This window comes from Felis catus, chromosome B4 (assembly GCF_018350175.1).
Source record: "Felis catus isolate Fca126 chromosome B4, F.catus_Fca126_mat1.0, whole genome shotgun sequence".
Taxonomy (NCBI): Eukaryota; Metazoa; Chordata; class Mammalia; order Carnivora; family Felidae; genus Felis; species Felis catus.
In genome coordinates, this window is record NC_058374.1 from 46,705,712 (window position 1) to 46,720,198 (window position 14,487).

Sequence of the window (14,487 nt, forward strand, 5' to 3'; positions counted from 1 at the left end):
GGGAGAGAAAGAATCCCAAGCAAGCTCCACACTAACAGCACGGAGCCCAACACAGGGCTTGAATCCCACGACCCCAAGATCATGACCCGAGCCGAAATCAAGTCGGATGCCTGAGCCACCCAGGCGCCCCTCATCTTGACTTTAGTATTTTGAATGTTTTCTCTTGGCCAGTCTAGCCAAAGGTTTGTTGATTTTGTTGATTTTTTTGAAACTTTTGGTTTCATTGATTTTCTCTATTGTTTTACCAACCTCTATTTTATTTATGTCTGCTTTGATACTTGTTATTTCCTTCCATCAGCTTGCTTGGGATTTAATTTGTTCTTCATTTTTGAGTTTCTTAAGGTGGAAAATTAGGTTATTGATTTCAAATCTTCTTTTTAGTTTAAGCATTTACAGCTCCCTCTGAGCACTGCTTTAGCTGCATCTCATAAAGTTTTGGTATGTTGTGTTTTCTTTTCATTTCAAAGTAGTTTTCTAATTTCCCTTGTGATCTCTTCTTTGACCCATTAGTTACTTAGGAATGTCTTTTGTCTTTTTATCTGCCATATTTATTAGATAGTTATTGCTGTGTACTAAGAATTATATGACAGTCCCTGGTGCTTACTTTCTAAAAATCAGAACATCCAGTTTTAGCTTGTCTCAATGGAGAAAGTGTTTATAAAAAAACAGGTAGTTAACAGAAAAGTAGGACCTTCACTCTTACTTGCTTATAACAAACAGACTTGAACATTTTAAACATAATAATGAAGACAGATGTGGTATTGCAAAAGCCCTAGTGAAATCTAGCATCTCTACTATTTTACCTTTGTGTAATAAATTCTCTGGAGAGTAAGGAAAAAATCAATGGCTGGCAAGTTTCTTTATATGAGAGCTAGGGAGACAGACTTTCTGAGTGTTTCCCTTGGGGCTTCCTATTTCCAGCTCACAAATGTGTTTGGGGGAGGAAAAAGAAGTAAAATGGGTAATGGATAAAGAGGTTCCAGTGTTTTAAAGACAGCTATTTATATTTTCATGTGGCTCTATGTCAATAGAAATAAGACTAGAATAGAAAAAGCTAAATCTTGTATTATTTTCATAGTTTTCTTTGGAGTTTGTGTGGTGCATAAAAATCAGTACTTTTACGTAGCAACATTAATGTGCTTCCTCACAGAAGAAATAGGAGAGCAAAGGGACAATATGGTTGTCACTGAGTTTGTGAAAATTTAATGAAAATTGGTAAGAATGATTTTTGGCCAGAGATATTTAAGGAATTTGTGAGACTGATTTCAGTTTTAGTTTCTGGTTCCTTTCACTAACTTCTCCTAAGCTTCCCCTAATCATTATGGCTTATGAATATATGCAGTTCAGTTGTTAAGGCAAGTAGTCTACTAACCCACATTTGTATAATACCTTTTTCTTTACCTGGTGCTTTTATACTTAAGACTTACAGTAATCCTGCAACATACCTCTCTTGAAAACTGGTATACTAATCAGATTTTAGCTGACACCAAAAGCTAAAAATTCAGTCTACCATTGAGGAAAAATTAAACATATGGTTTTAACGTAATTTTATAGGAGGTGACATAAAATACAGGAACCCTGGATTCATTTACTCTGCTTTCTAATTTAAAAAAAGGTAGTGAAATAATTTTACTCTCATGAAACCTAAACAAAAGGATATAACTTTTGTTTGATTTTTATGACCGTGCTCAGTTTGTTTCAAAAATCATTGAAGTCTCTTAAGTACACTGTGTCCTCTTGCTGGCTTCTCAAAGGCAGCCTTTCCTGAATTAATTAAAAACAGCAATATTCGAGGTATTAGATTACAGTGTTGTATGATTGACGATTCACTTTACTACATAAAGAATAGATATGATTATCATTTATGTCTCTGTAGACTCGAGTTTATGCTGTAAATACATTGCTTTTTAAAAACTGTAGCAATAGCAAATATACTTTGTTTTAATGTAGGATGATTTCAAAATATTTTATTAAAATTGTGCAGTTTCCTGAGGTGTATATTATTATGTTGGAATAAAAACATGGTGTATAATATAAAAAGCTTAAAAGATCTGTTTTTGAAAAGTTGAAACTAATTTGGGAATACTGAAGCAACTAGCTTTACAAGACTGGTGGAAAAGAAAGTTTTTTCCCCAGAGTCTTAGAGAATTCAGTCTCATTTCAGACCTGCCTTATAAAATGCTTGATGCAGTGGTTGGCCATCATGTTATATGACACAGGGTCTAGTCAATGTGGTTCATTCATATTTACAGTTTGGCTTTCAACCTAACCATTATACTTAGTAATGATCTGATCTTTATAGGGTATTGGGCATTGTTCATGTGTGATATTAATAGTGATCGCAACAAACAAGCAAATGAGAGTTTTTATACCCACATGAATATTGAGTTTGAGTTTTGTTACTGGGAATGCTTCTACTTTTTTTTTTTAAGAGGTTTTTTTTTTTTTCTTAAGTTCATTTATTTTGAGAGAGAGAGAGAGAGAAAGAGAGAGAGAAAACGAGCAGGGGAGGGGCAAAGAGAGGGAGACAGAATCCGAAGCAGGTTCTAGGCTCCATGCTGTCAGCACAGAGCCCAACGCGGGGCTTGAACTCATGAACTGTGAGATCATGACCCAAACCGAAGTCAGATGCTTAACCAACTGAGCCACCCAGGCACCCCTACTTTATTCCAATGATTTGTCAGTATTTGAGTTTTGCATCTTCTCTTTTATAATTGCCTTTAAAGCCTCAGCAGTATTCCTCAGCAGTATTCCTTTCAGAATACTGAAGTTATGTCATTTTTATTTTCTGAGGGTAATTTTCAGAAAGAACTAGACATAATTCAGAATTTTGTCAGATAAAGTAGATAATCTGAGGCCGACTCGACTGTATTGTAGCTTGTAAGAAACTAGCTCTAAAAGCACTTTCCCAAAAAGCTTGTTCTTTGGAATAAATGTAACCCCTTTCAAGGTAATTGCTTTAAAGAAAATGTATTTGATGTACAAGTTCAGGTTCGTGTATTTAAAAAATCATCACATTTACCTCATAGTTACATCTTGTGTAAGAACTTGGGGAGGTTCCAAAGCTAAACAATGAAGAAGATTAAATTACTTTGCTAGTCACCAAAAAATTGTGCCTGTGCAGGTAAATGAATAGAGATATTGAAAAGATGTCTTATGACCAGTGGGAGCAAGTTGAAATCTCCTGAGACAGTCTAAGGTTATAATTATAGGCTTCTAAAATCAGGAGAGAATTATCCTGAAGATGTCAGGGACTTCTGTGTGTTCCTTTGGGCTCATCAATGTTGAAGAGGGAATTCATAGCCAAATTTCTTAGGATACATTACATACACACACACACACACACACACACACACACACACACACACACACACACATATATGTATATATGGAATGTATATATATACGCACACACAATTTTTGTACAAATTTTGTTTTTTTCTAACTATAAACATTTAGAAATAATAAAAAATATAGACGAGAGAAAGCTGTCAAAGAAATCCTCATTGAATTTTTAATAAACATCCTTTCTTCTATGTGTTTTATAAGGTTGAGATTACAATGAACTTAAAATTTTTAAATCTTTTTTTTTAATGTTTATTTATTTTTGAGAGAGAGACAGAGCGTGAATGGGGGAGGAGCAGGGAGAGAGAGAGAGAGAGAGAGAGAGAGAGAGAGAGAGAGAGAGAACCTGAAGCAGGCTCCAGGCTCTGAGCTGTCAGCACAGAGCCCGACACGGGGCTCGAACTCTCAAACTGTGAGATCATGACCCAAGCCGAAGTCAGATGCTTAACCGACTGAGCCATCCAGGCACCCCTATAATTTTAAATATTGATTTTTCTACCTATTATTTTCGCAAGTCAGAGATTCTTTGTGAACACAATATTCAGTGGCCATCTTTTAGATTGTAGCATCTAGCCATACATGGTTCATAAAATTTACTGTTAAATGACTTAAAGTTTATCATTGAAGAAATAATGAAAACTTACAGAATTTCTTCTCTCACACTCATAGTATTAGAAGTATCAGAAAGAAAACAATAACATGAAGCAAAGACTCATGAGGCATGTCATGGGATTATGCTTTCTTAGTTTCATAGGCTTCATTTATTATTTGTAAATGTTTTCCTTGCTAATGTGCAGCCATAGTCACTTTCCTAGAAACAGAACTGAGAGAAAAAAAACCATTTCTTCTCTCTCTTGGCAAAGGTGGTTGGAGGTAAAGTTAAGAAGCCCGGCAAACGTGGTCGGAAGCCAGCCAAAATTGACTTGAAGGCAAAACTTGAGAGGAGCCGGCAGAGTGCAAGAGAATGCCGGGCCAGGAAAAAGCTAAGATACCAGTATTTGGAAGAGTTGGTATCCAGTCGGGAAAGAGCCATATGTGCCCTCAGAGAGGAACTGGAAATGGTAAGAAAGTCTGCCAGTAAACACCTGAAAAAATCAACCTAAGCTTAGTAGTCAAAGAAATATATATTAAAATATGAAGGTACCAATTTTCACGTATGTGTTTGACAAATATGGGAAAGAGTATTAGTCTGTTAGCCAAGACGTAAGCAAGGAAGCAGTTTTGCATAGTAGCTTGTGGGAGCAGAATGTGACTATTTCACTGAGGGATTGTTTTTGAAGGAAAAAAATGGAAAATAACACAAATGTACAATAATAGGGGATTAGTTAAATTATACTGCATTCATAAATTGGACTACTTTGCAGGCAGTAAAAATCACAATGCACATGTATATTTCCTAATGTAGAAAGGCATTTACAATATATTGCTAAGTGGAAAAAGCAATATAACAATATGTAACAATATGCATAGTATATATACCATTTGTGTTTCAGCATACTGATTTATTTATTTGTCATGTTTTGGTCATTTATTCATCCAGACTTTGGGTGGTGGCTGTAGAAATGTAAAAGAGAATAGAAATCTCACTATAAGCTCAGGGGAGGAGGTGACAGGTTGGAGACGAGAGAGAATACTACTATGATCATCACAGAACTAGGACCTCAGCATTTTAAATGGTAAGAAAATAAGGTTGGGGTCTGAAGAGAGTCCAGATAAACACTATTGAATAGATTTAAAAATACATATATTGAATTTGACTCCTGCTGCAATTTATTTCTTACCTTCTGCAGTGGAAGCTACTTGAGGGCATGATCTTTGAACTGACTGATCTTTGTATACGTCAAAGTCCATACTACACAGTCTGGCAGAAAGCAGATGTTTAGTGAATGTTTATGAAAGAGAAGGGAAATTATAAAATTATTTATTTTAGGAGTAGAAATGATAATGTGACAGCAAAAAGAGATGAATTCTAATTAGTGGCACACTGGGAAGAGAGAATCTTTTAACCAGAGGAGCCTTCTTTTTTTTTTTAAGTTTATTTACTTTGAGAGCAAGAGAGTGTAAGCAGCAGAGGGGCAGAGAGAGCAGAATTCCAAGGCTTCACACACAGCACAAAGCCCAATGCAGGGCTTAAACCCACAAAACAGCCAGATCATGACTTGAGCCGAAATCAAGAGTTGGATGCTCAACCGACTGAGCCACTCAGGCACCTCCCCAGAAGGGCCTTCTTAATCTGAGCACTACCCACAGTTTATCACTAGAAGATCCAGCAGCAGTTTCCTACCCTCTTCTGAAAGATGGCAGGCCTCATACATGTCCTAGGTTATAAACAGGAAATACAGTGGAGGGATAGGATTCCCACCAGCCAGTGTGACCTCTAGTTATGGGAGTTTTTCTGTCTGGGATTTCCACCCCTGGTTCCTGAACTCTGACTAGTAAAATTTTACTTAAATATATTTTACATATTTCAGTACAAGCAGTGGTGCATGGCAATGGACCAAGGAAAAATCCCTTCTGAAATAAAGGCCCTACTCACTGGAGAAGAGCAGAGCAAATCTCAGCAGAACTCAAGCAGGCACATGAAAGCTGGGAAGACAGATGCTAACAGCAATTCCTGTGAGTACCATGAGTGGGAGAGTTTATATTTAGAGGAGTGTTTTAAGGTAGGGTTTCCATTGACCACTTTCCTTATGTCATTAAATAAAATGTTGATGTCATTTGTAATATACTAATAAGCAAGTGAAATGGTGTTAGATTCTAAATATTGAGATGAATTTTACATGGGCTCGATGAACAGCAACTGAAAACTGCATGGAAAATTTTTAAAGTAAACTTAGTCCATAAATGGGAGTATACATTCTAGTTATTGTTAATAAGAATTTTATTTGTATTTTGATTTACAGCCTAAAGAATCCCTTCACTTATATTTATCTTATGTTTTTCCTCCAATAATTGTGTTAAGGAATTACACTTTTTATTTTGTAGATGAAGAAATAGCAGAGGGGTTGGTTAAGACGCCCAGGGTCACACAGCTATAATGGGAAAAACCTGTCTTCACCTAGTCCAGGCTGTATCTAGTACAGGAGCCCATCATTGCAGGGTTTTTTTTTTTTCGTTATGGTGAAATTCATATGAAATTCATAAAATTAACCATTTTAAAGTAATAATTCAGAGGCATTTGGTACAATCAGTGTTGTACAACCACCACTTCTATCTAGTTATAAAACATTTTATCACCCCAGAAGAAAACCCTGAACTCATTAGGTAGTTACTTGTTCTTACTCCCTCCCTCCAGCCCTTGGCAACTTGTCTCTATGGATTTACCTATTCTGGATATTTCATACAAATGGAAACATACAATATGTGACTTTTTGTGTCTGGCTGTTTTCACCTAGTATATTTTCAAGGTTCATCCACACTGTAACATATATTAGTACTTTATTCCATGTTATGGCTGTATAATGTTCTGCTAGGTATGTGTACCACAATTTATTTGTTCATTCATCTGTTGATGCTTGTTTCTCCCAAACAGTATGATATGAAACATGAGTGTACAAGTATGTGTTTGAGTACTTGTTTTCAATTCTTTTGGTTATATACCTAGAAGTGGAATTGCTGAGTCTTCTGGTAATTTTATATTTAACTTTTAAGGGAACCACAAATTATTCTCCACAGTGGCTGATATATTTTGCGTTCCCACCAGCAGCATATGAAGCTTCCAATTTCTGTACATCTTGCTAACTCTTTTTATTTTCCCTTATTTAAAAAAAAATTTATTTTTAAGTAATCTCTACACCCAAATGGGGCTTGAACTCACAACCCCGAGATCAAAAGTCGCATGCTCCACTGACTGAGCCAGCTAGGTGCCCCTCTATTTTTAAAAACTGTAGCCTTCCATCCTAGGATGTGAAGTAGTATCTGATTGTAGTTTTGATTGGCATTTCCCTAAAGACTAATGATGTTGAGCATCTCTTCATATGCTTGTTGGCCATTTGTATATCTTCTTTGAAGGAATGTCTAAGTCCCTTCCCCAAGTTTTAATTGAGATGTTTTTCATTTTGTTGTTGAGTTGTAGGAGTTTATATTTTTCCCGGATTCTAGACCTTATCCCATTCTGTAGGTTGTTTGTTTCAAATTCTTTTTTTTTTTTTTTTTAAGTTTATTTATGTTGAGAGAGAGAATCCCAAGCAGGCTCTGCACTGTCAGCACAGAGCCTGATGCAGGGCTCACTCTCACGAACCATGAGATCATGACCTGAGCCAAAATTAAAAGTCAGACGCTTAACTGACTGAGCCACCCAGGCGCCCCTTCTCACATTCTTGATAGTGTCCTTTGGTGCACAAAACATTTAAATTTTGATGAAGTCCAGTTTATCTATTTTTTCTTTTGTTGCTCATGCTTTGGGTGTCATATGTTAACAATCCATTGTCAAATCCAAGGTCATGAAGAACCTTACCCCTATGTTTTCTTCTAAGAGTTTTATGGTTTTAGCTCTTATATTTTAGGTCACTGATCCATTTTGAGTTAATTTTTCTATATGGTATAAGTTAGAGGTCCAACTTAATTCTTTTGCATGTGAATATCCAATTGTTCCAGGACCATTTGTTGAAGACACTGTAAAGATTTTATAATGAAGATGTCATGGATTGGTTTCTTTATCATTGTGATTGCTTTGGGAGCACTTGAAACAGTTATAAAAAAATGCTGTAAATTTTTTATCTTTTAAAATATTTTTGTAAAAGCGAACGGTTTGGTTTTTGATAGCTTTTATTACATGAGGTAACATTTGTTTTAATCTAAATTGAATTAATGAAAAAAAGCCAAATCAGCTCAATTTTCTTGCAATCTGTATTTTTAAAAAGCCTTTCTGTAGATCCTAAACAAACAAAAAATTTATACATTTTAAAACAGATTAAACAAACTTCATTGACTTACAAACATTCTTACATTGGTAACTATGATTTATTTTTTAGGGTGAAGATTATATAAAATGATGAGTAGCTGATTGAAGCCAATATTCTGATTCCTATGGAGGATGAATGGGCAAGATTGTACTTCTTGGCTCCATTTACTACCTACTGCTCAGTAGTCATCTCTGTAAATCTGCAGTTTCTACCAAAATGTGTGATCATAGATCCCAAAGGATTTTGCTTTAACTTTCAACACTTAGAAAATTTATAAACATTCAGACCTGTTCTGGTTGGTATTGCCACCGGTGGCAGTTAACATGTTGTAATGCTTGAAAACACAGGAGTAGAGAGAAGTGGGTGAAGATTGTATTTTTGCACCTTAACTCCACATTGCTTTATTGGTTAATTTATATTCTTTCCATGTATTTCATGTCATTGTATGTGTATGTATGTTTAGGTGTCACCTTCTTTTATGTTTTTGACTGCCCTACAAAGAGAAACCAAATGGGCTGACTATTAAGTTCTCAGCCTTAATGGACCTAATCTTATTTGTTTATATTTACTTGAGTAATGTTTATTTTCTGCATGAACCATGATTTCTCCTGTGAGCCATTCCAGCATAAGCTGTGAATATGTATTAACAAATATATACAGTTCTATTTTTATAATCCATAATGATATGCCTGTTTTGAATAATGTACGTGTTAACAAAATCCATCAGGAAAGCCCTCAAGACAGCCTCTATTTAAAACTTTCGTTGCTGTCTTCTCGAACTATATTTATAAAAGTTTGCTAGGGCCTAATCCATACTTGGAGAATAATTAGTCAAATTTTCTTTTTAAGCAAGAAGTAACCCTTTAGGGATTTCATCAGCATACACCATCTTGACAACTTAGAGAATGTATGTATGTATGTATGTGTTTCTATTGTATGTCTATATATGTATGTGGGGAGGGTAGGAGTGAATGTTCACACACATTTCCTTGTGTAGTCAACTAACTCGGACACTTTTTCTAAAGAAAATAGGATGAAATTAGCTGCTGAGATCGAGTTTCTGCCTCAAGAGATCTGGAACAAAATGAGGGAGAAATTGCTAGTAGATCTAATGGCTGTAGGCATAACCAGAACACTTAGTTTCTCCCCTGACATGAGCTTCGTGATGAATGTGTTCTGAGCCAGGAAGAAACACACTGTGGGTGTGCCTCTGGTTCGGCCCTGACCGTGTCTACACTCTGGAATGAAGCACTGAGCTAGAGTTGTCACAGCACCACGGCCAGATGGCCTGGTGGGAGCACAGAACGGCAGAGTAGTTCTTTTCAGCTCCGGTTACAGCTACATTGACCTTCTTCCTGACTACCCAACAGAGCAATGGCTGAGGAATCAAGCTCATAATATTTTACATGCAAATAGACTAGGTATCTTTCAGTTTCCCCAGTGAGACACCTTATCACTCTTTCTTCTCTGTCCCAGAGTTAAATCAGGAATTGTGTTCTCTGTTGCTGCTAAATTATAATTGTTCTTTGCTCTACCGAGGCAAATATTTGGCTTCTACACAGTATGTTTTGTTACGAAATGGCAGTTTAAGAGGAGGCATCCTACTCCAGACTGAGGTGGAACAAGAGATGGACCACATAGTTTCAGATTACAAGGTACTCTCCCCTCTTCTCTTAGGCCATGTTTCAATAAAGTGCTTCCCCTTAGCCTACGTTCCTGAAGATCTCTTGTGTGTAGGTTGCAAACTCGGATCTAGTCTAGTCCTGTGTGACTACTGATATACCACTAGCCCAACCTGTTGGGTCTCTCTGTGTTTTGGAGGACTGGGGGTTTAAGAGTATTTAATGTCTTTCTAGGATCACAAATATAGATAGATTGAGGATAGTTAATATCCAGACCTTCAGAGTTTAAGTGTTTTAAATATAGTGTTCAGATTGTAATGGGTATGGTTTTGCCATCTGGTCTACTCAAATGTATATTTTTATTTTGCAAAACAACCCAAGATTTACTACGTGTTGCTTTTTGTTCAGTACCTTTTGAATTCCCCAGAAGAGTTGTTTTCAAAGCAAACATTCCAAAATGAATGTGGCTCTTCAATGGAATGTCTCCATTGTGCTTGAAGTATTTCTTCTCTGGTTGTAATTTTAAAGTACAGGGTCATTTGAGCTACCCTCTGTGCCCACCCCCAGTATCTTTACAAGAGCAGTGACTTTGTCCTCAGGTAGAGGATGTGTAATTTTGGATGAAAGTAAATTACAACTTATATAAAGTTTATTCCTAAACCTATCTTTTTGGTATTTTAAAGTAGATCATACCAAGACAAAGTTTCTTGGTCTTAAAAAGGAATGTTTTGATTGCTTTGGGTGTTGTGCTGGCTGCACGCTTTGGCCACTTGAAGCATGTTAATAAATGTCACTGATTAAAACAGCTGGAGCATTTCTTTTCCCATTCCAGTTAGGAAGCAGCAATACTGAAATCCTAGCATCTCTCACTTTCTGTAATGACAACATACAGGCTGAGAGAGAACAGAAGAGGGGGAGAGAATCACTGAGCTCGGTCCCTCTGGATCAGCGCTGTTCTTTTTGCTCCCTGAGTAAAAAGAGTAATGTTGTTGTTGTTGTTGTTCCCAAAGAAAGGAAGGTAAGGGGAAAGTATATATTTGTGTATTTAGACCAGTCATATTCTGTCATTAACTTAGCATAGACCTGCCATATATTAGAGCAACTGAATATAAGATGGAATAAGTTTGGCCAGGTCACGTTTTAGGAGATAGTTGATGTTCTTAAATTTTTTTTTCTATTTCGTCTAAAACCTGTCTGTTGTATCTAAATCAGAATCTGTCTTATTGCAGCAAATTCATATCACTGTTTTTCAGCTACTTGACAGTATTTATCAGCATCACCATTTAGCATTTTATTTCATCATCTTTGAATTATGATAGAGTTGATTTGGCTCATTACAAAAAGCATAGGTTTAAACTGGATTTACTTTTAGTTCAAACAAAGGCAAAGAAATTTAAAACATCAATGCTATATTTCACAAGAAATCAGTTGCATATTATCAATTACATATTTAGTTTTGAAAGAGAGGAAGATTATTAATCCATGTGGTATTGGGGGGCATTGAGGGTATTTTCTTTCTCTGAAGAGCATTGTACAATTATATTTTTATGAAAAATAAAATATCTTCACCAGAGAAATCTCAAGTGGTCTGTTTTGCAATACTGAAATATGTTTGTGTGAGCACAGAACAGTAAAAAGAGTGAGATTTAGGCAGAAGCACTGGTCTTGGATTCATTTTTCGAGTCACCTTGAATTCTTTGATCTCTCGGCCTGTTTTCCTCATCTATAAGAAGGGGGGAGGGTAACTTTCACAGAGTAACTGGCAGGGTAAATAGGAGATATGAGAAACTGCTTCTTAAGTAGTAAAGAACTATATTAAATTTAAAATATTAGCATATGCCTGCATTTGACTATTGTAAGGATTTAAATCATGGAAGATAAATCTATTTAATGAGCTGGAATTTAAACATGTAGGGTTGTAGGTATCATATTTCTGAAGTCTTTTAAGCTTTATCACTATGTCTATCCCTGGAATGGTGTAGTTGGAAGGCATTTTTAACAATAATAGCCTTCGATTAATTAAACTAATTTTAAGAACAATTAGTGTTCCAACTGGTAATAATCCTATAATCTGCATAAAGCAGGTTTCAGACTGCTAGGTAACTTAGTTCTCTTTTCCCTTATTCCATCCATTTTACTTAACTATAGAGTAGTCCTGAGTCAGAGCCAAGGCTGCCATGTAAGGTTGGGCTGATTGTGCACTGCACAAAGGCACCCAGTTGAGGAGGTGAATGGATCTCAAATCTAGCTCACATTTCCTACAACAGGCCATGTGCGGAGGAAAGGGCACCTGCTATCTGCTCACCAGGGCACCTTTTGCATCGGTCTGCCCAGAGAGGTGCTTTTTTCTAATTTGGCCTCACAGGGTTGGGGGGGGGGGGGGGGGGCGGGGGGGGGTACCTTTCTTAATTCTTCCACCCAGAGGGTGCATTTTTAAAAATGCAAAACAGTGCTGTGCTGCAGCTGGCTTATGGCAGGCTCCCCAGAGGAAAGCCAATTGTGTGCATCTCTTCTCAACTCCACATTGAGTGACATCAACTTCGTAGCTTTTAATTGGCAATGATTGGAGTATTGACACATAGAGATCAGTAAATGCTACAAATCAGCGATCCCCGCCCCCCGCCAGACTTGGTTTCCAGCACACTACTGAAAAAGGCCTAGTATAAGCTAGAATGGCCCAACCAGGCATATTGGAGGCCTGGAAAATAGATGGCTAGAAGACCTATGGAGCTGGAAGGGCTCTTTTTGTAAGTCTGTAGGCAGCTTGGAGATGTCCATATCAAATTCAGATTTGTGTTGACCCTTGAACAATACAGGTTTGAACTATTCAGGTCACACCTTTTTCAATACAGCACAGCACGCACTTTTCTTCTGATTTTTCTTAACATTTTCTTATAGCTTACTTTATTGCAAGAATAGAGAATATAATATGCAAAACATGTGTTGACTTTATGTTATCAGTGGTAAGGTTTCCAGTCAACAGTAGGCTATTAGCAGTTAAGTTTTGGGGGAGTCCAAAGTTGTATGTGGATTTTTGACTTTGTGGAATGTTGGCACCCCATCCCTTGCATTATTCAAAGATCAACTGTACTTCACGAGACAGATGATAGCTGTGTCTTAGAAACTGTTAAGGATTGCAGAGAGATACCCAGCCCAACTCTAAAAATGACTAAGAGGTAAATCAGCTGGATTCTTAAAGCAAGCCCTGGGGTCAAAGTGGACAAACTAATTCACCTATTGTGTTGTGACAGGTCCCCCAAACACTCCTTGGCTGGGGGTTGGGCTGGAGTTGGACAGTGAGCTTTGGCTTGCAGGCCATTTTGATTCTGTAAGATACATATTTGAGTAGGAAAATTCTCCTGTGGTCCAACAGAACCGATTCCGAACCTGCCATGCCTCAGTGCCCCTTTGCTGAGAAGGAAAGCAATGCCTGATTAGCACTTCACAGCCCCAAACCCAACATGGAATCAAGTTAGCAGGCTGAAAATGACAACTATGTGTACACTGGGCAGACTTGGATAGTCCAGAACCAAACAGGCTAAATGGCCATCCCAGGCCCACATTGACTTTTGGATCGTACCGCTTCAATGGAATGAAGACCATGCCTCCCAGCACCACAAGACAAGAAAGTATAGGATTTATGGCTAATAATAATAATACCCCTCAAACCTCAGGTCAGGACAGCCCTGAGCCCCAAGTGCCACAAAAAGAGAAGAAAGAGCATTGAAAAAGGAAGGAAGAAAGCCAAAAAAAACGATGGCCAAGCCTTCTCCCAGAAGAAGGCATTCTCATTGACGTCAAGTACAAAATGAAAGCTGGCAGTGCCTCTTCCCTTGTGAGAGTAGCCCCGTGTTCTTCCCGCTCCAGACAGAAAAAGGAAAACCCATGTGCCCTGGAGCCTTTTTTTTTTTTTTTTTTTTTTTTTTTTCTTTTTAGGCAGGCAGAGTAGGAACTCTACCTAGCAGCAGCCAGTGCAGTGTCTTTAAACAGAGCTACACTAGCATCACTCTTCCTGGAGTGAAGAGGGCCAGCCCTGGTGGGGAAAGGAGTCTTCAGTACAAATCAGAAGCACACAAACACAACACATCTGGGCTCCGGAGATGCTGACTCATTTCGAGGACAATGCAGTACCCAGCCAGAGCTGCTGGAAGCATGAGATGAGAGAAGGTTCTTTTTCAAACACAAAGGACTCATCATGGAGTTCCTTTACATTAGCACTCCTTTGGTGAGATAAATGTTTCATAGATCATTAACCACATCATTCTATACCTGGGAGTGACAGAAACACATCAAGCTAAAATGTGCTCATTCATTTGTTATCAGATAAAATGAAAATAGAATATCTCTACAAGTGTAATATGTACAATCGCATTCTGAGTAAGATGGCTTTTTAGGAACATTTTTGTTGAGTAAAAAGAAGTAGCCAGTTGTGTGCTGGTAGATGTTTAACAACTGACTCTTGGCTGGGGGAGGTCCAATTTGTAGTATTTACCCATTTCTGGGGTGGAAATATTCCCACCATGGTTGATTTCATGCTACTATGTTGTCAGTCGGCAACCAACATTTTTGAAAATTTAAAAATTGACTCTTGCAACATGTATGAGCCACCTTGACAC

At 37.4% G+C, this 14,487-nt stretch overlaps 1 protein-coding gene across 2 annotated transcripts in view; it reads left to right on the forward strand.

The window, feature by feature from the left end:
* The window catches only part of CREBL2 (cAMP responsive element binding protein like 2), a 65,790-nt gene extending 54,342 nt beyond the window's left edge, over window positions 1-11,448 (forward strand). For both annotated transcript variants that reach the window (XM_045061395.1, XM_003988426.6), the window contains exons 2-4: window positions 4,209-4,406; window positions 5,817-5,961; window positions 8,319-11,448. In XM_045061395.1, the coding sequence (XP_044917330.1) occupies window positions 4,209-4,406; window positions 5,817-5,961; window positions 8,319-8,323 (348 nt within the window). In that variant the 3' untranslated portion in view covers window positions 8,324-11,448. The remainder of the gene's footprint in view (window positions 1-4,208; window positions 4,407-5,816; window positions 5,962-8,318) is intronic.
* Window positions 11,449-14,487: the final 3,039 nt, after the last annotated feature.